This window comes from Hibiscus syriacus, unplaced genomic scaffold, assembly GCF_006381635.1.
Source record: "Hibiscus syriacus cultivar Baekdansim isolate YM2019G1 unplaced genomic scaffold, ASM638163v2 tig00116997_pilon, whole genome shotgun sequence".
NCBI classification, from domain to species: domain Eukaryota; kingdom Viridiplantae; phylum Streptophyta; class Magnoliopsida; order Malvales; family Malvaceae; genus Hibiscus; species Hibiscus syriacus.
The window spans coordinates 5,136,415-5,161,384 of record NW_024063513.1 but is presented as its reverse complement, the minus strand read 5'-3'; the positions used below and the strand labels follow the sequence as shown (position 1 = coordinate 5,161,384).

General features: G+C 32.4%; 2 protein-coding genes across 2 annotated transcripts; one reads left to right on the top strand and one right to left on the bottom strand.

The window, feature by feature from the left end:
• The first annotated feature begins 1,685 nt into the window (after positions 1 to 1,685).
• On the top strand, positions 1,686 to 3,329 carry LOC120194028 (NHP2-like protein 1). Its single transcript, XM_039196430.1, has 4 exons — positions 1,686 to 1,913; positions 2,047 to 2,150; positions 2,927 to 3,058; positions 3,159 to 3,329. The coding sequence occupies exons 1-3, from the start codon at positions 1,805 to 1,807 to the stop codon at positions 3,041 to 3,043; spliced, it is 330 nt and encodes a 109-aa protein (XP_039052361.1). The 5' UTR covers positions 1,686 to 1,804; the 3' UTR covers positions 3,044 to 3,058; positions 3,159 to 3,329.
• A 14,442-nt stretch (positions 3,330 to 17,771) lies between these two features.
• On the bottom strand, positions 17,772 to 18,570 carry LOC120194491 (transcription initiation factor TFIID subunit 14-like). The gene is made up of 3 exons (XM_039196785.1): positions 18,420 to 18,570; positions 17,966 to 18,054; positions 17,772 to 17,886 (listed from the first exon to the last, which is right to left on the bottom strand). The coding sequence occupies exons 1-3, from the start codon at positions 18,522 to 18,524 to the stop codon at positions 17,772 to 17,774; spliced, it is 309 nt and encodes a 102-aa protein (XP_039052716.1). The 5' UTR covers positions 18,525 to 18,570.
• Positions 18,571 to 24,970: the final 6,400 nt, after the last annotated feature.

Genomic DNA, 24,970 nt, shown 5'->3' with positions numbered 1-24,970 from the left:
TTAAGAATAACAATCATTCCTTTAACCATTGAGGTAGTTTGGTTCGTGCACTTTCCTGTGTGGAAGAGGATAAAAAGTTGAACATTCAGCTAGCTTATCCTTCCCCTTCATTCATCTCTTATCTCTGTCTACCTCCCCCATAAGCTTTCCAAGCAGAACTATGACTTCTAAATCCAATAGGGGCTCGTTTCTATCATCTTAATTAACCATTTATGATTGTAGAGGTAAGATTAACTCCTAAAATCTCAAGAGCTTGAAAATAAGCTCATCACCTTCACAGGAGGCGATGTGAAATTATATAGGGTTTTTGAGAGGGTTCAGACCATGGAGCAATCCTAGGCTTCATTCACAGTGATCTTGCATTTGTGTTAATGTTTTTCTTAATCATGTGTTTGAATAGAAATTTCTTTTGGTGATTGTTGGACAATAAAAGGAGGAGAGTCTTCTAGTCCTGAGAGGAAGAAAAGAGTTTGAATGGGCAGATCAAAGATCATTAAACATCTATATTTGCTTAGATACTATGTAGTCATTGATGCTCAAACCCAAAACCTATATGAATAACAATCATTCCTCTAACTACTAAGGTAACTTGATCTGTACAAATCAATCTTAAATCTTAAAATCAATAAGAAGTAAAATAATTCAAACTATATACATTTTAGGATACAATGTTAACATCCTCATAATACCACCATTCCCCTCAATTTGTATTATACCAAATATTTTAAAGACATCATGATACTACATATTCATCCAATAACATACTAACATAACAAATTCAAATAAATTGTTTAAATTATGATTGATCCGTTGCCCAAGAAATGCCGCGATGCATGCGACAATTTCAGATATCTTTCCTGTTTAAGTCAAAAATAGTTTCCATAAACTACTAATCCCGCTCACCAACTCTTCCATTAGTCCAATTGTTATTAGATTCAACTCTAAACGACACTTCCTCGAAAGGGAAAGCAATAACAGGTAAAAAAGTTAACCTTTTTTTAATAAGAATCACATGATTTCGTGGTAAGCTGACAACTCCAAGTAAGTAAACTATATTATATAAAATCTGCTGATGCTTTTCAATTCTTTTTTTAAAGTAGTTAATATACTATTTAAGGTAATAATCTACATTGATAATCGTAATATATTATTTTATTCAATATTCTGACTTTCTTACTTCATGAATATATTACTCAAAAGGCTTAAACAAAAAAAATCTCTAATATATATATATATATATATATATATACGTAATATAATTTTAAATATTTAAATTATTTATGTTAAAATAGATATATAAATTAATATATGTAATTATTTTAAGTATTTACATTATTTTATATAAAGCAAATATTTAAATTTTATTTTTTTATTTTAAATATCATAATAATCTTAATTAAAATCTTAGGCACTGTTTGGTTCAGGTCATATTTAATTCCTGTTGGTAATCTTTTTTTCCGGGTAAACATACCCATGTTTGGATGGACTACATTCCCAAGTGCTGGGAAATAATAATTATTACCAATAGTGATTTTTTTTCTTACTTTCCCCGGAATGTTATACCCCATCTCTCTTAGGTATTTGCTTATTCCCGGTTCTCTCGTCTAAAGTACCCTTCTCCTTCTTGGTTATGATCGAGCGTAGTTTGGAGGAAACACTCTGTCCCTTCTTCTCATATTGTTTTCCTCTGTTTTCTCCAAGAGAAAAATGGTAATGGTTCTCTCTTATTTTTTTAAGCTCATTTAGTTTTATCTATGCATTATACCTTACAATTGGCTGATATTTTTTGCATACTGGAGAACCTATGAACCCTAAAGCATACCCACTAGCAGATGCTCAGTTGACAACGACGATTTTAGATCTTGTACAACAAGCTGCAAACTACAAGCAGCTCAAAAAGGGAGTTAATGAAGGTTAGTAAACAATACCCATTTCCATTTTTTCGTTTATTGTAATTATTGTTATCGTTTCCGATATGGGTTTTCTTTCTCCTGATCTTCTTCTTAATTTCTTTTTCTTCTTTAATTGGATTTGTTTGGGATTCAGCTACCAAGACCCTGAACAGAGGTATCTCAGAGTTCGTTGTGATGGCTGCGGATACTGAGCCCCTTGAGATTCTGCTCCACCTTCCTTTGCTTACTGAAGATAAGGTAATTGTTCTATAGAATATGCATATTTTTCTTTTTGTTTTTTCTGGTATAGACTTTTTGATTGCTTAATTCTTGTTTAATATGTGAGTTTACACTAGGAAAAGTTATTGCTAAGTGGTATTTTAGTTATTTTAAAATTTATGTGGATGCAAAGTTAGTTAGGTTGAAATTGCTTGATTGAATGGGAAAAATATAAGTTTATGCTTTGTCTGCACTATTTGAATTGTGTACCTCACATAAAAATATGGGAAAACTACCATATCAAGCTGCAAACTTGCTTCTAGTTGCCAAACTCAACTGTAATTTACAAGTTGGGTGACTATATGAAGACATATGATCTTAAGCAGTTTTGGAGTTTCTCTCTTTTGTTTAGTACTTATGAGTGGTATATGTATTTGTTGTTGATGTGCTTATGGTTGTTGTATGTGTTATTCTGTGCCCCAACTTTAACGTTTTAATTAGTCGTATCACTGCTGTAATATTTAGCTTTGGGTTTAGGGTTTGACTAATTGTCTTCTGGGGTGTCTAATTTTATTGCTTCAAATCAATGGTGTACTCACTAGCTATGAATTTGAAGTATCTTTGACTTAAGGTTATACACTTTGTTTAATGCAAATTGTTTCCCACTCTTGAGCTTGGAAGCATTCATATAACACATCATCTTGACTTCTCAATTTAAAGTAGTTCATCATAGAAGCAAAATCTTAGCTACAACACCTTGATTCATTACCTAGATTTTGAGCACAATAGTTTACTTTGTATTTGATTTTTTGCATAATGTCCCCTATGTATTTGTTCCTTTAAAGCAAGCACTTGGACGAGCATGTGGGGTCACAAGACCTGTAATTTCCTATTATGTCACAACAAACGAAGGAAACCAATTGAAATCCTAAATACAACAACTCAAGGTACTTTTGTTACCTTGTAAAATTAATGATATTTTGCACCCTTTTTGGCTGAATCTGCTTCTACATCTGTATCTTCTGTTTTTCCATTTGTGAAATGTAGGATGCTATTGAGAAGCTCTTGATCTAGAATCTTATGAAAACTCATTTTCGGTGTGACGGGCCTCTCAGATTGTGGTGGTCGGTCCTTTAGAGGCTTTGACTGATGAAGTTGTGCCACAATTGAACAACTCTTTTATAATTTGACCAATGCAATTGTTATGTCGTTTATGTTTTCCTATGAATTGAGAAAACAAAGGATAATCTTGAATCGATATTTACGGCAGCTTAGTATGATTGATGTTATTACTTAAATATAGCATGTTCAATATGCATTTGAATTTCTGTTATAGCTTATATACACACACAAGCAATTGCATTACAATGGGATTGAAATGGATTATTGTGGAAATTATTATAGTTTGTTATTTGACGACAAATATTTTTTTCCTTTGTAGGGCACAACTCACAAAAGCATCCAGACTTCGAATGTTCTCTTTGAGGTTTTAAAGGTTGTCAATTTGACACAATCTATTGAGGTTTTATAGGTGATGTTTGTAAATCGAAAGAATCCAACAATGAAAAATTAATCATTGATATGAAAAATTAGAAGCACTGAATTTATGATATTTGTTTTTGTAAGCTATTGAAAATTGAATGTTCAAGTAGATTTTGTATTTGATCTCTTATAAGTGATATATTTATAGATATATTTTCTTTGATTAAAAGTTCAAAGGGAAAAAATTACGATTAAAAGGAACATTTAAGATTAATGTAGTTGACTGTAAAAAATTTCCTCGAGTGAAATTAACTTAATACATCATGTACACTATAATTTTTCTTCACTTTTCATATTAAATCATTCCTCAAGTCATATTAAATCACTTTTCATACTAGAATGTAAACCTAGTCGATTGAAAAATACAAGAAACCTCCCAGTGAATGCGTCACGTATAAACCGAAGCTAGTTTCCACAGTGTAAACATTTAGTTAAATGTTGATGTAAAATTTTAATATATTTTTACATAAATTATATAAAATTTAATATTAATTAAAATAAAAATAATACATGATATATTTAAATACTCAAGTAATATATTATCAACAGATAAATTTTTTATATAAATAATTTTTATTTAAATATTCACAATTTCACTTGTTAAAAAATATAGACTAAGGACAATTTGGTAAAATATACATTCTAGTAATCTTCTATTCCTTCAACCAAACACTGTAATCTTACATTCCTGCCAAACCAACCAAACACAATAATATAACATTCCCAGTAATCCTATTCCCTGCACTACAACAAAACTGATATGTAGCGGCGTTTGGAGAGAAAACGCCATAAAAGTTAAACATATAGCATCGTTTACAATCGTAGTGCCATATATTGATACTTTAGCGGCGTTTGTTGTAAAAACGCTGCAATAGATTTGACATATAGCGTCGTTTTTACAAAAAAATGTTGCAATAGGGTGGTTTATTGCGACGTTTTTTAACAAACGCCGCAATAGAGTGGTAAATTAACAGCGTTTATACCACAAACGCCGCAATAGATTAACATATAGTGGCGTTTTAGCCAAAACGCCACAATAGATCGGTAAATTAGTGGCGTTTATACAACAAACGCCGTAATAGATTACACATATAGTGGCATTTATTCTTAAAACATCGCAATAGTGATAATAAATAGTGGCGTTTTTAGATAAACGCCGTAATAGTGTTAATCAATAGTGGCGTTTTTAGAAAAACGCCACAATAGTTTTAATCAATAGTGGTGTTTTTTAACAAACGCCACAATAGTGTAATCAATAGTGGTGTTTTTTTTGTATAAACGCCGCAAAATGTTAAATATATAGTCCCCTTTTTCTCCTACTCGAACCCTAAAATCAATTAAACTCTTTTTCTCTCAAAGCTTCTTCTCTGGAACAACAATAGCTCTCAAACGATTCTTACCGACGTCGTCGTTTGTATGTCCCAGTGACCAAATCGGGCCTCTCACCGACGAACTATAACACAACTGCACGGTTTGATCCCTCTTATCATTAATGATCTTTTTCATTTTTTTGGTCTTCTGAAAATGGGGAAAACCCAAAAAGCTAACGTATTTGAGAAAAAGAGAGCATGTGTTGCCTTGAGTAAGAGAAATTATCTTCGACGGAATGTCTAAGTGGCGTATTTACTCTGATAATGGATCAAATTATCGTTGGGAGGATATCGGTCCGGTCTAGCCGTCGAAACTGGATAATGACCCGAAATGAACTCCTATTGCTCCATACCCTTCCATGGTCGATCTCATTCTTGAAGGTAATAATCTATGAATCTTTCAGCCGCTATAATTTGATTTTCTACGCTCAGTCAAATTTTATAGATTGTATGCATATAAGATCTTCGAAGCTTATTGAGAACGATGATAGAGGAGTGGATAAATACCCGATGTTTAGAACTGAATTTGGTAACTCTGTGGCGTTGAAAGAATCTTCAATTGCAAAAGCAATATCTATCCTCAATGAAGATGAAGTTGCCTCTACTATTACTCCAAGTAAAAATTTATATCATCTATTTAAATTTATTTTAATTTTTATTTAGTTCGCAAGCCACCTACAATCAAGTTTTATATTGTAGGTGAAATGTCGTTATTTGTTTCAAGTGAAGCACTGAAGCACGCAAGGACTCTTCTTGGTGAATCGGAGGTAAGAGATTTATTTGGTGAAATGGATGAAGAGTTTCTCCATATAGAGTTTACACGGAGAAAAAACTTAACGATACGTCGTCAAACAAGGAAAACAACTTTCCTACGTTTTTTCCCCACGAATGAGCACAACTAAATTCTACTGAACAATATGGTAAAGACTGTTTATGCATAACTTTAATGTTTCTAAATTGTAATGTATTTTGTTGCTAAGTATTTTTATGCATAACTTATGTCTTAATTAAAATGTATGGTTGTTGTTAATATGTAAAATCAACTAATGTTTCTCCATATACTGTTTATACATATATCAGTCAATTTAGTTGATGTACATTAGAAATGAAATATATAAAATCAACTAATATTATCTAAATAAAAGGTAATTTGCGGCATTTGTATCCAGAAACGCCGCTATAGATCTGACATTTTGTGGTGTTTGTATCCAAAAACGCCGCTAAAGAGTAATACTTTAGTGGCGTTTTTGAAACAAACACTGTAAAATGGTTGTATATTGTCATTTATATCGGCGTTTTTCCAATAAACGCCGCTATAGGTACGTACTTTAGTGCATTTTTATACAAACGCTGCTATAGAATCGTACATTAGTGGCGTTTTTATACAAACGTTTAGTGGCGTTTCTATACAAATGCCGCTATATACTCATACTTTAGTGGCATTTTGAATCTAAAAGCCACTATAAACTCGTACTTTAGCAGCATTTTTATATAAACGCCGCAATAGACTAGTACTTTAGTGGCGTTTTTATACAAACGTCGCTATAGACTCGTACTTTAGTGGCGTTTTTAGATAAACGCCGCAATAGATATAATATTTTGCGGCGTTTTTAAATAAATGCCGCAATTGTATTCTTCTTTAGTGGCTTTTTGTAATAAACGCCGCAATTGTTTTCTCCGTTAGTGGTATTTTCGTAATAAACGCCGTAATAATTTATCCTATTGTGGCGTTTTTAATATAAACGCCGCCATTTTTTTTTTCTTTTATCAGATATCCCCTATTCGAAATCCTGATCCCTTATTTGTTTTTCCTCTAAAACTTCCCTAATCTAGCTTTGTGTATTTGGGTTTAGGGTTCAACACAAACCATCGTCTCGCCGTGGATCATCAATCACATTATTTACTTTCTCCAACATTATCTCTGCTACTCCCATTTTTTATTCAATTTTAGGGTTAACAATATTCTATCAGTATTATACCAAACCTCAAGAAACATGCCAAGGAAGCTTCAAAGGGAATTGAAAAAAATAGGTACGGGAACACTCATCCATTCAATCCGATTCATTTGATTGAACTCGAAATTAAATTGTATAGGAATTGAAAAAGTTTTTTCAAAACAGGGTGAGACATACTTTTTGAAAGATGGAAACTGCATAGCATGTATATGTATATGACATTCAAGCTTACCTGCAATTAGGATGAGATGTAGTGATTGAACTCTTACTTTAAATTACACAATTGTGTTTGTTGACACAGCTAATATGTTTATCTATGGTGGTTTCTCTAAAAATAAATATACATCCAGCACCCCATTGGAAATACAGTCTATGCATCTCATAGGAATGTTATAAAAATACAAGCACACTTAAAGAGACAATGCTCACTTATTTGAAATATCATTTAGTTCTTCAATTGAAAACCCAGATAATAATATTTCTACCAAGAAAAATGATAAATGGGGTCGTTCCAAGTTTAACTTTGAGATCTTGAAATGCCAAATGCTTTGGGTTCTAACTCGATGTACCTTCATGACAGACAACTAATGTGCTGACTTCCGTCTTATCTGATCGAATGGCACGTAAATACAGCACTTGGATACATCATCTTATGACAAATAAGCTCATTTTCTCCCATGTTTTTCTTGTTCTTCGTCTTTTTTGAAAGCACGTTCAATAGATATCGGATTACATTCTTGTTCTTATAAGGAGCTATTTTGTTTCCTTTAGGTGTAAAGATTTGCATATTTTTTGGCGCGCTTCCTTTACTCTATGAAGTGAAGTTCTATGCTTGTGAGGTAATAATTTAGTATGAATTGTAACTTATTTGGATAAGTTTATGTTTCAGGTTGGGCCTTGTTGCAACGATCAAGGTATGCTACCTACTTTTGCGGTGTTTCAATTTTATGGTGTTTCAATTTATTTGTTTGGCCTATTGACATGCACATATGCATATAGACATGTCTACTTCCTCATTTTAGTATTCCAAGTGTGTGTGTTATTGATGCTAGTTGGTGTTGACGCCATAGACTAAATAAAGTTGAATAGACTATGTCATGTCAGCTTCAATTCTAAACTAAAGGATAATGTGAACTTTGTTATAATGAGCCAACTGAAAGAAGATATGAAACTCAAATCTAGTGCATGAATTGAAAACCTCAAATGCATACAAGAATTACCTTAATGCTGCTGTTCCCTTTCCCCAGTCTGTACATGAATTGAAATAGCTAGGGATAGAGCTAGGGTGTTGGGTGCGGTGTATGTTTGAAAAATATATTTTCTATTGATTATTTAATTTTACATTCCTAAAATTTTATGATGATTTTACTCCTTTTATCTTTTACGTTCCTGACAATAGCAATGATCACAAATTGTTGTTTGTGTTATTAGTTGGCGTGTACCAACTTTTTCTTTATTCGTTTCGTGGTAATATATATGTTGTCCAAGGTGATTGATTTTTGTTTTCTGATTATGAAAGCAACAAAGCGCTGCAAAGGAGTTTCAGCAGGAGAAAATATTCCTTGGAGTTAGTTTGCTTGATAGATTCCTAAGCATAGGATTCTTCGAAACTAAAAGGATCATTCAGATCGTTGTAGTAGCCTGTCTTACATTAGCCGCCAGATTAGAAGAAAATTAGCCCTACAACAGGTGACAATTGAGATAGTTCTTTTATTTCCATGAACCTATACAACTATGGGGAACTTGAAAATGAGTTACAATTATGGAGTGAAATTTGCTAATGAGAACCAAAGATAATGGTTTGCCTGAATGCACGACGGTATGGCTACTATACGATGGAATATGAATATAAAATGATTCATCCTTTTTTTTGGCTAAACTTCATATCTATCAGGAATATTGATTATTGAGTTTATTGATAATGTTGACTAAACAGAGCTTGGAACGGTTGGTACAATACATAAGCTAGCATAATGGCAAAGAAAGGGCTCTGAACATACCATTTCCGTTCTTTTCCCTCCTTCACGAGTATTTGCTTGGAAGGTGGGTGGCAAAGACCTAAGCATAGCCCAATAATCAATATAAACGGTAAATTCTATTTGACCGGATAACTCTGCAAACTATGACTTATTATGATAATGTCACCAACATAAACGGTAAGGATAACATTGTTACCTTTTGATGAAACCTTCTAGAACAATGTGTGATCTAATAGAATTGACCGTATCCATAGTTAATTACAACTTTGTTAGACCTTTCAAACCATGTACGACAATACTGTTTTAGGTCATACAATGACTTATGTTTTAGGTAAATTCCATTTGACTGGATAACTCTGCAAACTATGACTTATTGGCTAGCTAAATTCAAATAGTTTATGAAAGAATTGATCTATTCCATTAATTGCTATGTAATGAATATGAAGCATATACACCTTTGGACTATTGGGTTGGGTGACATTATATTAATAGGATTACGAACCTGGAAATATTAAATAACTGAAGAGAAAGCATAACATGTGAAACCTAACATAAAATAAATGGCATGAACTCGAAAGCCCACATGTAATTATGGACTGAACTTTCCTATTGTTACGAAACAATTTAGTTTATTTCTCGCCAGAGATTATTCATTTTTCATTTAACCAGTTTCTTTTTTAAATGTTATGAACCTAAATTTAAGAAATTTTGGTTTTCATTTAAAGGTTAAAATTAGTTCTTTATTTCTTTATTCATTTCTCTTTTAACCAGTTCTTTAGTTATTTATTCATTTTTCATCATGTTATCAAGGTTAAAATTAGTTCTTTAATTTTTAATCTCTGAGAATTTTGTGTACCCTTTCTGCATAAGTTCAATATATATAAAAGTTACTGGGGAATTGGAGTATAGTGTATAATATTGGCATGTGAAGCAGTAGATTATGTAGGAGCATGAAATGATCGAGCATGAAATGTTAGGAGAAAAAGAGTATTGTTATCAGCTTAAAAAAATGTTTATCAATTTAAAAGTTCTATAATTTAGGAGTCATTAGATATATACTATGTTTAAGGATTATGGACTATATCTGATAGTTTAATGCTTCTGTTTAGGTTCTAAAGTTATTTATAATATTAGTAATTAACATTTGAATTTGAAACTCCATAAATACGAAATGGATAAGAGTTGGATGTATTTCTCAACGGTAAGCATCGAATATCGAAATGGAGTCGAAAAATTTCTAAATTTAGTTTTTCTGAATGCAAGCCAAGAGAATATGATTCTTTGCCCTTGTAAGAACTGTGTTAACATTAACTGGCACATTCGTGAAGTTATGTACGAGCATCTAGTTATTTTTGGATTTGTTCAGGAGTATAGAAAATGGATCTTTCATGGAGAGTTTGTATCAGATAGATATGCTTCCACGAGTTATTCGACTTATCCTACTCCTTCTCACCATCCAACTTTTAGAGAAGATGACATAGAAGGGATGTTACGAGATGCATTTAATATGCACACTCATCAGCCGTTTGTTACAGAAAATTATTTTCAGAATGATGTTATGATTTCTTTGAGATGGGAAGAATTAGAAGTGCTGAAAAGCCAAATGGAGAAGCGATAAAGTTTTACAAGTTGCTGAATGAAATGAATGAACAACTTTATAAGGGATCAAAGTTTTCAAAGCTTTCTTTATGCATTCGTCTTTTCCACTTAAAATGCCTGGGAGGGTGGACTGGTAACTCATTTACGCAATTGTTGGAGTTACTAGGAGAAGTGTTTCCTTTTACAAAAATCCCTCAATCATGCAAAGATATGAAGAAAATGATAAAAGATTTGGGTCTTGGATATGACAAAATTAATAGTTGTCCGAATGATTGTTTGTTGTATTGGGGTGATTGAAAAAATCAGGACTCTTGCCATGTATGTGGAAAATCTCGATGGATGATTAGGGAGGCAGAAAATGTTACTGAGGATGAAGCTCAAGCACGATCAAGAAAGAAACCGATTAAGATTCTGCGATATTTTCCTCTCATACCTAGGCTACAAAGATTGTTTATATCCTCCAAGACTGCTGAGTCTATGAGGTGGCATCATGATGGCAGAACCGATGATGGATTATTACGGCATCCAGCGGATTCTTTAGCTTGGAAGTCATTTGACAACAAGTATCCAAGTTTTGCGAGAGATCCTCGAAATGTCAGGCTCGGTCTTGCAACTGATGGGTTTAATCCATTCAAAATTATGAGTACTTTGTATAGTACTTGGCCTGTTGTACTTGTTCCATACAATTTTCCTCTCTGGATTTGCATGAAACAATCATCTTTCATCTTATCATGTATCCATGATAATCCCCTGCGAGAAAGGCCCTGAAAATGATATTGATATTTATATGCAGCCACTAATTACTGAGTTGAAACAGTTATGGGAAGGGGTCGAAACGTACGATGTGTTGACGAAGGAGAATTTTAATTTACGCATGACTTTATTATGGACAATTAATGATTTTCCTGCGTATGCAAATTTACCGGGTTGGAGTACCAAAGGTCGTTACGCTTGTCCTTGTTGTGATGTAGAAACATGTTTGAAGTGGTTGGTTAATGGAAAGAAGTTCTCTTATATGGGACATCGTCGGTGGTTACCTGATAATCATAGATTTAGAAGTCAAAAGAATATGTTTGATGGTGATGAAGAGTTTCGAAATGCTCCTGACCAAACAACGGCTCTCAAATATTCAGAATGTTGAAAAATATCAATTTTACTTATGGAAAGATGAATCAACCAAGTAGTGCACGATCAAAGAAAAAGGCAAAGCAAGTCAATGAAGAGGTTGAAGTTGACGAACAAACTGATGATGAGTCTGATGAAGAGGATTATCCAAAAGAGGTAGACTTATGGAAAAAGAGGAGTATATTTTTCGAGTTGCCTTATTGGAAAAAGCAGATTTTGAGACATAATCTTGATGTAATGCATATTGAGAAGAATGTTTGTGAGAATATTATCGGGACCATTCTGAATGATGGCAGAAAATCTAAAGATAATCTTAAGAGTCGACTTGACTTAGTGGACATAGGAATTCGACATGATCTTCATCCGCAATTACGTCCAAATGGAAGAAATTTCTTTTCGCCTTCTATTTTTTTCTTTTGAAGAAAGAAAAAGAAGTGTTTTGCACGGTGTTGAAGGATATAAAATTCTCAGATGGGTATGCATCAAACATTTCTCGATGTGTCAGTGTTAAATATCGAAGACTTTATGGTTTAAAGTCACATGATTATCACATATTAATGCAAGATTTATTGCCAGTAGTTGTTCGTGGTTGCATGTCGAGTAAGGTGACGTCTTGTATCATTGAACTTTCTAATATAATGAAAGCCATATGAGGGAAAGTTCTAATGGTTAAAGAACTTGAAAAACTACAAGATCGAGTTGCCTTGACTTTATGCAACTTGGAGAAGATATTTCCACCTTCATTCTTCACAATTATGGTGCATCTGCTAATTCATCTTCCTCACGAAGCAAGAGTTGGTGGTCCAATTTTCTATCGATGGATTTACCCTATAGGAGGTGTTATTTGAATATCACGTTTCAAATTACTACTGATTATACCTCTCACTCAAATGTATTTACATAGTATGTTGTTTTGTGTATAGGTTCTTGGGAAAGTTGAAGTCTTATTGTCGTAATAAGCGTTATCCGGAAGGATCAATTGCTGAAGGGTATTTGGCAGAGGAATGTATGACATTTTGCTCTAGATATTTGGAAGATGTTGAAACAAGATGGAATAGACCAAATCGAAATGATGTGTTAAGTACTGATGACTTACCTCAACATTATTTCTTTGGAAGTTATGGTCAACCATTAGGGAAAGTTGAAATTGAACACTTAGATGACACGTCTTGGGTACAAGCACACCGATATGTTCTTTTCCATCACGATTTAATAGATCCCTTTCGCACATAAGTCTTTCGGACCCAATCCTAATGAAATCTCTTTATCTTTTATATTTATCAATTTTTAACGACATAATATTCTTTATAGTGAGTTTAAAGAAGTATTGAGATCTCGAGCACGCTCCCGAAGATTAAATCAGCGAGAGCTACATAAGTTATTCACAGAAACTTTTCATGAATGGTTAGGCCAGACGGTAAGCAACTAAATCTTACAGAACACTTATAAATTATATGTGTCTTGTTTTTTATATCGACGTCAATGCAAATTAATTCACCATTCATGTGTAATAGGTTTGGAGTGGGAGAGAAGTTAATGAAGAAGTTAAATGGCTTTCTCAAGGTCTGAATAGAATAGTTAAAAGATATAATGCCTTCCTCATTAATGGGTTCAGGTTCCACACGAAATCTCGTGAAAGATTAAGAAGAACACAAAATTGTGGAGTCGTCGTTACTTCGTCAACTACAAGTTATACTACTATAAGGGACAATAATCCGCATGAGGGAGAGGTCGATTATTATGGAAATCTTACGGACATTATTGAGTTAGATTATTATGGAAAATGAAAGGTTGTGTTGTTTCGGTGTGACTGGGTTGATGTAAATAGATGTATAAAAAGAGATAAATTCGGGTTTACAATGGTGAATTTCTCTCGATTAATTCACACGGGTCAACGTTTGATGGATGAATCATATGTATTTTCTTCTCAAGTGAAACAAGTATTTTATTGTCACGATCCAATGGATGACGGTTGGTATGTTGTGCTTCGAAATACTCTCAGAGACTTGATAGACATCGGGGATGGAAGTAGAGATGACATTGAAACAAGATCAGAAAGTTTTCCTCTACTACCACAAAACTTAGATGAAACTATCAGTAATACAACACAATTTCAATGGGTTCGGAAGGATGTTGATGAATATATTTATGACAACTGAAATTATATAAGACTTTTGTACGATTTTATATCTTCATTTATTTATTTATAATGTTATAACCTTTAACATGTTATCTTTCAATATATTCATTAATTAATTCATTTTTTATTACTCATGTTTGTTTATTATAGATATCATGCCAAGGAGAAAAATAAATAATTTGCTGGTTGTTCGATTTTCTGAAGACCATGAAGAAAGAAATAACGAGGAATCGAATGCACCTGAGTCTTCCGAAGTTCCGGAAACTGTTGAAGAAGACGTAGAAATTCAAAGTATTCTTCGAAACATTATTTACTACTTTGTTCATTTTCAAAACTAGCATTTAATAATTTCTTATATAGTTGAAAATGCTGGAACGCGCAAGACTCGAGGACGTACAACTTTGAAGGAATTATACCAACTTCCTCCTGGCATCGTGTCAAAGTTTCAAGAAACGATGTCGGTCAACCTATTGGCCCAGAATCACGTCTTCTAGTAGGTTACTTAGGCATAGTTGGACGTAATGTGAATCTGTTACCGATCAATTATGAGTCATGGCGCGAAATGCCTAATAGTAACAAAAATCAAGCGTTGGATTTTGTTAAGGTAATAATGTCATTATAATACATACTCTATAGAAATTCAATACTAATTTATACTTACGGTGCACACTTATATGTTGTATAGGAGAAATTTTCTTTAGAGGTCTCTGACAATTATGTGAAGCAAACGTTAGAGAATAGATAGAGGGATCACAAGAGCTCCTTAAAGAAGAAATACTTCAAGAATGATCTCAGCCTTGAAGAGAAGTTACAAACAGTCCCACCAGGAATGCTCAGGTACCAATGGGAAGATGCAGTCAGATTTTGGTGTTCACAAAAAGGACATGTATGATGTATTTTTCAGAAATAATTGTAACGAATTGTAAATAATCATTAAAAGTGGTTGTTTGACATTGTAGACCCGAGAGCATATTGGTGTTGCTAGCAGGCAACAACAAAAGTTTACGCACACGGCTGGATCGAAGAGTTTTGCTTGTATAGATCATGAGGAGGTATTATAGATTATTGAAATAGTGTTTTTGTATTCCATGTACATACTAACTCATAGTAATTATATTATGGTACATTGTAGAAAAATGCATCCGGTTCTAAAGTTGGTCGAATCCAACTCTTCGACATGACACATACGAAGAAGGATGGCACTCCTATGACTGCTGACGCTGCAGAAATTATGGTACGTTTTTTGGGTAGATGTTTTCAATTTACCTGACTTTATTTATATTTGTACCATGACATTTTTTATTTTAATTAATTATTCACTTTATTAGGAAAAATTGAGGGAGAAAAAGGTGGAGTATCATGTTACTGCTTCGAGTCAAGGTATTGTTAATGATGATGACATTGAAAACCAAGCTATTAATGACGTTTTGGGTCCTGAAAGATATGGTCAGGTGCGCTGTCAAGGATCATTCGTTACTCCCACCAAATATTTTGGATCCAGTTCATCACAGTACATGTCATCACAGTCTCGATCTTCCCACCAAGAAGTTTGTCGTTTAAAAGAAAAGTTGGCTGAGATGGATCAACAAATAGCTAACTTGAAAGCGGAAAATAAAGCAAGGGAAGCAGAGAGAGAAGTAGCAGAAGCAACTAGAGCAGCAGCGAAAGCAGAGAAAGAAGCAGCGGCAGCACAGAGAGAAGCATCATATCAACAGAAATGTGAAGAATTTGAAAAACGACTCAATGATATGATGTTAATGATTCAGAAAACGCAACCTCAGAATCCATTATCGTAGTCTCATTTATGTTATGAGCATTCTACTGAACCTTCTGTAACTGAACTTATATTACGTTAATGAAAACTTTTATTTATTATATTGGATTTAATGTTGTTTGTTATGGATATAGAGTTTGATATTATTATTGTTTTGTTTGTTGGATAATGGAACAGGTTGAAAAAATAGTTTTGGGGTAATCAAGCATAATTTTATGATTGTTAAATTCTGTGTTATTTAGCGGCGTTTGTAAAAAAAAAAACGCTGCAATATACCATACATTTAGCGGCGTTTTTATCCTAGAAATGCCGCTATATACAGACCTGTACCGGTGTTTTTATCAGAAGCGCCGCAAAACATCAACACCTACTACGACGTTTTAGCGAAAAACGCCACTAAACATCATAACCTATTGCGGCGTTTGTCTGAAAAACGCTGCTAAATATTAACACCTATTGCGGCGTTTTTATGACAAACTCCGCTAAATATCAATACCTACTGCGTCGTTTGTGAAAGAAACGTCGCTAAATATCAACACCTATTGCGGCGTTTGTCACACAAAATTTGCTAAATATCAATACATATTGCGACGTTTTTTGTGAAAAAATGCCGCGAACTTTAGCGACGCTATTTTCAACGACGATTTTTACGGCGTTTGTCTTAACGCCGCATGTGTTTTTAGCGGCGCTTATAAACGCCGCAAAAAGCCTGTTTTGATGTAGTGCTGATAATCTTTTATTCCCACTGGTAATCTTAGATTCTGTGAACCAAACGCACCCATAATGTATTAATATATCATTGATGAAAAGGGATTTTAATTAAAAACAATATTTAAAATATTATAAAATAATAATTTAAATATTTATTTTAAAAAATAATAATTTATGTACTTAAAAGAAGAAGAAAAAACATGACATAGTTTCTTTTTTTTCACATTAAGCCTACTCAAAATAACAAAATGAAATATATAAAGGATTACCAGGTGTATTTATAGTAATTTCTTCGTTTGCGAACAATATTAATATTAAAATTCTGATATGTGTTTTATTTTATATTTTATAACATTTAAATTTGCAATAATGATACTTAGTATAATTTAATTATTATTAATGAAATAATTTTTATTAAGAATATATAAAATAAGATATAATCATATTTTTTACGGCAGAGATTATAAAGCACACAGCAAACTGTTTCTTTAACAAAAAAGGGAAAACGGTCACGTGATGCCCTTACTCACAGCGTACCAGCATACAACTGTCCAATACAATCTCTGCTCGCTGTAAACAAAAAACAAAGGAGAAATTGGTAATTCCGTGTTTGCTTTTTCCCGATTAAAGTATAATGGTAAATCTTACCATTGACTTACCTAGAGCTGTAAATGAGACGAGACAGATCGCGAGTTATTCGAGATCGATTCAATCAAGATTCGATAAATAATCGGATCAAATGGACTCGAACTCGAGCTCGAGCTACTCGATATTCGACTCGAAAAGCTCGTGAACAGCTCGAAAAAATGTTATATTATAATTTTAGATTTTTTAAAATTACATTATAAAAAATTATTAAAAAAAATTATTGATAATTATAAAATTTTAAAAATATATTAAAAATTATATAATACTATTACCCTCAAATTTTAATTTTTTTAATTAAACAGCCCAAATCCAATTGTTACATTGTATATTATTAAAAGAAAAATAAAAGCTCATTTAATTAAGCACATGTTAGATTACACCCTAAACCTAAACCCTAAAACCTAAGCCCTAAACACATGTTAAATTACACCCTAAACCCTAAAACCTAAGCCCTAAACACTAAATCCTAAACCTTAAACCATTAATTCGATTATATGATAAGGGTTAAGTTATGCACATGAAGGTAACGTACAAATTATGCAAAATGAAATTAATGAAATTAACATGGGTTTATATGTAAATAAACTAATAAATCACACTTGGTCAAATCAATCAATAGGTCCATTATCAAAACAAACGGTGATCAAAACATAAAATAAAAATAAATTAACAAACCGAATCATACAAACGTAAACCTTGATTAATGACGAAATTAGAAGATTACAAATATAACAGGTCCTAAACTGCTAGTACTTTATTTCTAAAACATGGACTACCGCTAGTCCTCGAAGCGCTGCCGTTTTGGTATTGCTTAAAGCTACGTCAGGTTATTGAAACTGGGATGCAGTTGAAACACAACATGCTTTATCACTGCTCCAAGATCTTCATTTGTCACCCCACGCACATAAACAATCCACTTATGTGACTGTGACCTAATTAAAGGAGATATCTATTTAGTATTATTCAATCACAAAACAAGGGGATATGCATATCATGGAAAAACATACTTACTCACTAGCCTTTCGACCAAGATAAAAGGCAATAGTTCCATAAACAATTAGAACACAAAGCTTAATATCTTTAACTCTCCTGTTTGTACCCTATAAATGATCAGAACATAAATTAAATAATGTTATTATAATGGAAAGATAGTGTTTCAACTAAAAGGGGAAACCCTTCCAAGCACTAAACAAAATTCAACATTTCCCACTTCTTGTTTTCAAATGTTAATAGCAGAATTATGCCTAAGCTCTAATTAGGAATAGAAAATTTTAGTTCTTATAAACCCAAAAATCCTTCACAAAAAGGAATGAAGCATTAAACAACTGCTACAATGTCCCTGGTATTATGCAAATGGAATAATCTTACCCAAAAAATCGAAGAACCTAGAAAAATCGAAACGTTATTTTAGTAGGAATGCAGATAAATGTGACCAAAAGCAATTGAAGAAGCTAAAAGAGATGACCTTTTTGTCGCTATCGTTGGTAGTTTTGACTAGTTTGATGATGCGTTGTGGCTTAGAAGCAGAGCCGCCATCCTTAACTTGGGCTTCGATAGCCGCATGAGGCATTTCAGCAGACAGTTGAAGTGGGATCAAAACCAGAAGCCAAATAAGGTTTTCACCTTCAATTCTTGTATAATAATATAGGGCTTTTTCGATTAATTTTGAGTGGATAATAAGAGGGGTTTTTTGTGAGGGGGAAATTGGATGAAAAAGAAGCACTCGAGTGAGATTCTTCAGCCCCACCAGTGTTCAGGGTGGAGAATCGTGGTGAAACAGAATCCCATATCGAGTGAGAAAGATAATGGAGTGGAAATTGTACTCAATAAATAAGAGGCAACTATGAGCGTTAAAACGTACTTACCTGTCGAGCTTGAATCGAGCTCAAAATCGAGCTTGAACCGAGCTCAAAATCGAGCTTCAATCGAGCTCGAGTCTCGAGCTCTTGAATTTTTTTTGAGTTCGAGCCTTTTCGAGTTCGAGTCGAGCTCAGCAATACTCGAGCTCGACTCGACTTGTTTATACCCTTAGGCTCACCATTCTTCATCTCTCCGCGATATCTTAAGAAAAGTGAACTAATATTCGGCTAACAAATGGTGTAATCAAAAATTTAATAAGATACTTAACAAAGTTGATTTAGCGCTACCAAAAATATTGAGTAATAATAATGTTGTAGGTGGAAAACATGAAGAAAAATTAAAAAAATTGGCAACCGACAAACTTAGTTTATCGGTAGGTATCAATACTATGCACATAAGTATCAATATATATAGTAATATATAAGAAAGTGATGAAAACCGATTAAAAGTATACATGTATCGATACCTTTATAAGTATATGTATAAAAATATCAGTACTTTAGTGATTCAAAAGAATTGCAATAAAAGTGCCTATAAAGTATCGATCCCTTACACACATGTATCAATACATGAGGATATAATAGGTCGAAATTTGACAAATCCGATTTCATTTTGACAAAACATGTATCAAATTTGACAAACCCGGTTGATATTTGACAAAACCAATTTCAATTTGAGAAAACCGGTAAAGAGTTACATGTTGAAATTTGACAAATCCAATTTCAATTTGACAAAACCGGTAGTGAATTTGACAAAACCTGTTGATATTTGACAAAACCAATTTCAATTTGATAAAATCGATAAAGAGCTACTGGAATTATTGAAATATGTATCGATACGTATATAAGTATATGTACCAAAGTATTGGTATTGTAGTAATTTAAAAGAAATGAAAAAAGGAAAATGTCTCAAAAGTATAGATACCTTACACACATGTATCGATACAAAGCAATCTAACAGGTTTAAGTTTGACAAAACCGGTAAAGAGATATTAGAATGGTTGAAATTTGTATCGATACTTTTATAAGTATATACACCAAAGTAACAGTACTTTAGGAATTTAAAAGAATTGCAATAATAGTGCCTATAAAGTATCGATACCTTATACACATGTGATACATGACAATATAACAGGTTGAAATTTGAAAAAACCAGTTTCAATATGAAAAAATTGGTAAAGCGCTATCGGAAATGTTGACAGTATCGATTCTTTTATAAGTATATATATCATAGTATTGGTACTTTAGGAATTGAAAAGAAATGAAAAAAATGAAAACATATCGAAAGTATCAATACCTTACCAAAAGTATAGATACTTGGGTAATGATATCGATTAAATATAAATAACATAACCGGTTAAAATATCAAAGGCATTGCTACCAGAGAAATAGATAGAAGACGCCCGTAGTTTTTGAAATCGAAGTGTATTAGTTGTTGCGAAATAGAAGCAAGGCATTTTTGAAAACGTAGTTGTTTGTTTGTTGTTGCAATCGAATCAAAAGATATGTTGTCGAAACTCAATTTTTTTAGTATTACAGTATTAAAAAATAGGGATTAGGTTTATGGGTATGAGGTTTTTGAAGTAAATAAGGATTTAAGACCGATTACATGTAGAAAGTGATATTCAAGGTAGAAAATAAATATAATACTTTTATATAATATATAGGTAGAAAATGATATTGTAGGTTGTATAAAGGTATCAACACTTGTAGTATAAAGTATTCCCATTTCTTTAAAGGAAACTCGGTTACTATAGGATTATTATCGATACTTGTATATTGAATAAATGTATGCAACTTGTATTGATTTTTGAGTTAATTTAATGCTTAAATGTTTATAACTAATATATGAAGGGAAATGAAGTCAATGGATCTTGCAATTGTTGTTCGCGAAGATAACATGAAATGGAGTCCGAGAGTATCAATAATGAAGTAAATCAAAAGCAACCACTGGGTGAATATATGTACTTCAAGTAAGTATCAATGTATTTGTGTTATTGTTGTTGAAATGGTAATTGGATTAAAGTATTTTAGAACTTTAAATTGATTACAAATTTCAAATCTTGACAGTATAATTGAATGCCAAAGGATGAAGGAAGATGGTAATTACAACATCAGTTTGGTATGTAAATTGAAATTGGCATTGAGTAGTATTTAGCGTTAATTTATTGATTAAGAAATGTTTATGCTTAAGTTTAGGTGAAACATGAGGTGTTGGAGAAATTGAAGTCGATGAGTAATGCTAAGAAGGAATCGTATGTGACATTGTCCAAAAAAGATAGACAACAATATAAAGCTTGGAGGAAAGCACATGAAAAGAATGTATTCATTAAACTTGTAAGTATTCTGATAAACAATATATAAAACACTAACATTAAATATTTAAAAAAATATAGGAAGGAAAAGTTGTAGCACCAAAAGAGTGAACTCCATAATTGAACACATGAAAGAGAAAAATAAAGTTCACGTGCTGGAAGAAATGGGGTTTGGATCTTGGATCTAAATAGGAGATCGACCAATTAGGAGGGAATTGTGTCAATCATTGATGGAGGAATTTTATGTAGAAAAATATAGAGTTCAATATGGTGATTATTCATTTACTCTGGGGTCTCATATGTTGTAGTTATATTGGGGCTAGAAGATAAAGACAATAGTGTTGAAAAAGTCATTAAGATGAAGAACAAGAAAGCACTTGCGAAGAAATATGATTTAAAGCCCCATTTGACATATGCTGGACTTGAGGAGGAAATTATAAGAGAAGCTTATGACGGGGATAACCTGAAGGCCCGAGTACTATTGTACTTTGTCGGGATTTTTCTTTGTCCAACGGGTGATACATCACCGAGCAAGGACAATATCAAGTTGATTTGCGATGAAGGGTTTAAAGGTGAATTGAATTGGGTTGAATATGTCCATGACAAATTGATTAAATCAATAATTCGCTTTCAAAAGGTTTGAAACCAGACATACCTCAAAGGGTCATAACAATCTTAGAGGTAAATGAGTTGAAGGATGTGTTGGGTTAGAAAACATTTAAGTATAATTATTATATAAAATGATAAATTTCATTATAAATGCAAGTTGTATTGTTTGATTTTTTATCTGATTGTGCAAGTGTGTCATCATTCCAAAGAACCGGAATGGCACGCATCCGTGCATGAGGGAAGGAAAAAGTAGTTCGAGTGATGGTAAAATTGAAGTTGGAAAGACCGAGCAAGCAAGAAAGGTTAATAAAAGTAATTATATAATATTAAGAATATAAAAATGTATTAATATTGTAATTTAATTTTGAATGTTATGGCAAGGAGGAAGAGGGGGAAGAAGAGAAGATAGTATGGGAGATTATGGTCAGGGTAGTTCAAGTAAATTTGACATTTTGATGTCTGAGCTGGCGGAGCTAAAAAAACCGTTTCTGATTATTTGTAAAGACAATCCAGAATCGAAGAGACAATTGAGAGCCTTAAGGGGGAAGTAGGTAGAAAAATTGATGGATTGATGAAAGAAGTGATGAAATTAAGGGGTGAATTTAAGCGGGTGATGGGAGAAGTTGAAAAAAATCGATAAAGGGGAAAAATGAGGGCTGAAATAAAAGATATGAAAGTTATGTGGAGAAAAATATGATGAATTTAAAAAATATGAATAAGAAAAATTGTATACAGTGAGGAGGAATGATGTTAATGTTATGCGGACATCGGAGATTGTAATCGATGCTGACCTGGATTCAGAATGTCCTGCGCTTAAGAAGAAGAAACAAAAAGTAAGATGAATAAAAGAAAATTGAATTTGATTTTTATTATTGTGTTATGACTAATATTTGTAATAAAAAATTGTAGGTTGAAAAAGTGAAAATATCAAAAGATATTGGTGCATTTGAAAGTGAAATGTGTGAATATATATGAAATAATGGGTTACCCAATTGACTTATCCGTTTACATTGTTAATTTACCTATTACTTTAAAGTAATATGTTTCAAAATTCTAAGTATCGATACTCCAAGTATCGGTTTGAAGTAAGCAATTAGTGCATTGACATCCCTATCGACGATTTCTTTTATTTTACCTCTTTGAAGTGCATTGTAGAGGTATTTATGTGTAAATCCAAGATTCTGATAACCCATATATAAAGTGCATTGTAGAAGTAATATGTAAATTTACAATGTAAACGATAAAAGTATATCGGTATAATGATAATAACGTAAACACATCGTATCAATACTTTGTTATATCGGTGTCGATACTTTAATTCCAGTATGCATCTCAAACAATTTGGACGCAAAAAGTATCGATACACATATATAAAATATCGATATACTCAGAATTTTGAAACCTATACTTTAAAGTAATAGGTAAATTTATAATGTAAACGGTAAAAATCTACTGGTTTAATGATAATAGGTATAAATATAATGTATCGATACTTTTTTTTATAGGTATCGATATTTTTATTCCAGTAAGCTTCTCAAACAATTTGCACGCAAAAAGTATCGATTCACATGTACAAAGTATCAATACTTTTAATTCCGAAACCTATTACTATAAAATAATAGGTAAATTAACAATGTAAAGGGTAAAAGTTTACCGGTATAATGACCATAGCGTATATACCACGTATCGATACTTTATATATATATCGATAATTTTATTCCAATATGCATCTTAAACAATTTGCACGCAAAATGTATCGATACACATATATAAATCTTCGATACTTATAATTTCGAACCTATTACTTTAAAGTAATAGGTTAATTTACAATTAAAACGGTAAAAATCAATCGGTATAATGATAATAGGCGTAAACATCAAATATTGATACACATGTATAAAGTATCAATACGTGGAATTTCGAAACGTATTACTTTAAAGTAATATGTTAATTAACAATGTACACAGTAAACTTTTCTACCGGTATAATAAAAATAGGTGTAAATGTACAAGGATTTATACTTACATATAAGTATCAATTCTTATAAATTCGAAACATATTACTTTAAAGTAATATGTAAATTAATAATATACACGGTAATATGTTGATAATATTGATAACAAATTAAGTAATTAACTTATTTTGTTATCATCTGATTTCTAAGGCTCCACCAGCTTTAAACAAGCGCTACCTATTACATTAAATAAGCGCTATTTGTTATGTTATTATGGTTAATAATGCTTCCAGTAATTAAACTATTTTGTTATCGTCGAATTTATAAGGTTTCATTAGCTTAAACTTTGGTAACATTTTAGGCGCTACCTAATATGTTGATAATATTGATAACAAATCAAGTAATTAACATATTTTGTTATCGTCCAATTTCTAAGGTCCCATCAGCTTTAAACAGGTGATACCTATTACATTAAATAAGCGTTACTTGTTATGTTATTATGATTGATAATGTTTCTAGTAATTAATCTATTTTGTTATCGTCAGATTTCTAAGGCTCTATCAGCTTAAACTTTGGTAACATTTTATGCCCTACCTAATATGTCGATAATATTGATAACAAATCAAGTAATTAACATATTTTGTTATCGTCAGATTTTTAAAGTTCCATCAGCTTTAAAATAACGCTACCTATTACGTTACATAAACACTACCTATATGTTATTATAGTTGATAATGTTTCCAATAATTAATCGATTATGTTAAAGTTAATATTTTTTTGACACATTTTACATACGACGATAACATTCTCGTTTATTACTATTATCATTTCCAACATAAATAATATTTTTGATAAAAACATATAACATTTTAAATATTATTTTTAAGCAATCATCAATTTAATCAGCCACACCAATTTTTAATCATATTTTAACACCTCGCATCATAACCTCCACTCTCCCCCAAGAGCCAAAGTCAAAGATTGTGCATTATCACGGAGGCCTTCCTTCCCTGTATTGTGTGTTTTGTTTTTTGATCACGAAAACCCGCGGGGTTCCAGAATAGTCCCCTTTGTCTATCCTATACCTAAGCGCGCAGTGCGCACCCCTTCCTCCTCCTTTCTACGTGCCGCTTCCTCCTTCCTCCCAATTCTTACATGTGAGCCTATTACAGGATGTGTGCCTCCACGCTCGTTAGCCCTCAACCACTTTTCCCTGATATCTTCCTTCTCATGTATTTTAGTTTCGAATCTCGATATTTCATTCTACGTCCCCATACTT

Bases quoted from the DNA above. Each gene is read 5' to 3' on its own strand.
- LOC120194491 (XM_039196785.1), bottom strand. From the start codon at position 18,524: ATGCCTCATGCGGCTATCGAAGCCCAAGTTAAGGATGGCGGCTCTGCT. The intron at 18,055-18,419 runs GTCATCTCTTTT...GATCATTTATAG, and splicing joins CCAACGATAGCGACAAAAAG to GGTACAAACAGGAGAGTTAA. The intron at 17,887-17,965 runs GTAAGTATGTTT...TCCTTTAATTAG, and splicing joins CTTGGTCGAAAGGCTAGTGA to GTCACAGTCACATAAGTGGA.
- LOC120194028 (XM_039196430.1), top strand. From the start codon at position 1,805: ATGAACCCTAAAGCATACCCACTAGCAGATGCTCAGTTGACAACGACG. The intron at 1,914-2,046 runs GTTAGTAAACAA...TTTGGGATTCAG, and splicing joins CAAAAAGGGAGTTAATGAAG to CTACCAAGACCCTGAACAGA. The intron at 2,151-2,926 runs GTAATTGTTCTA...GATTTTTTGCAT, and splicing joins CTTTGCTTACTGAAGATAAG to AATGTCCCCTATGTATTTGT.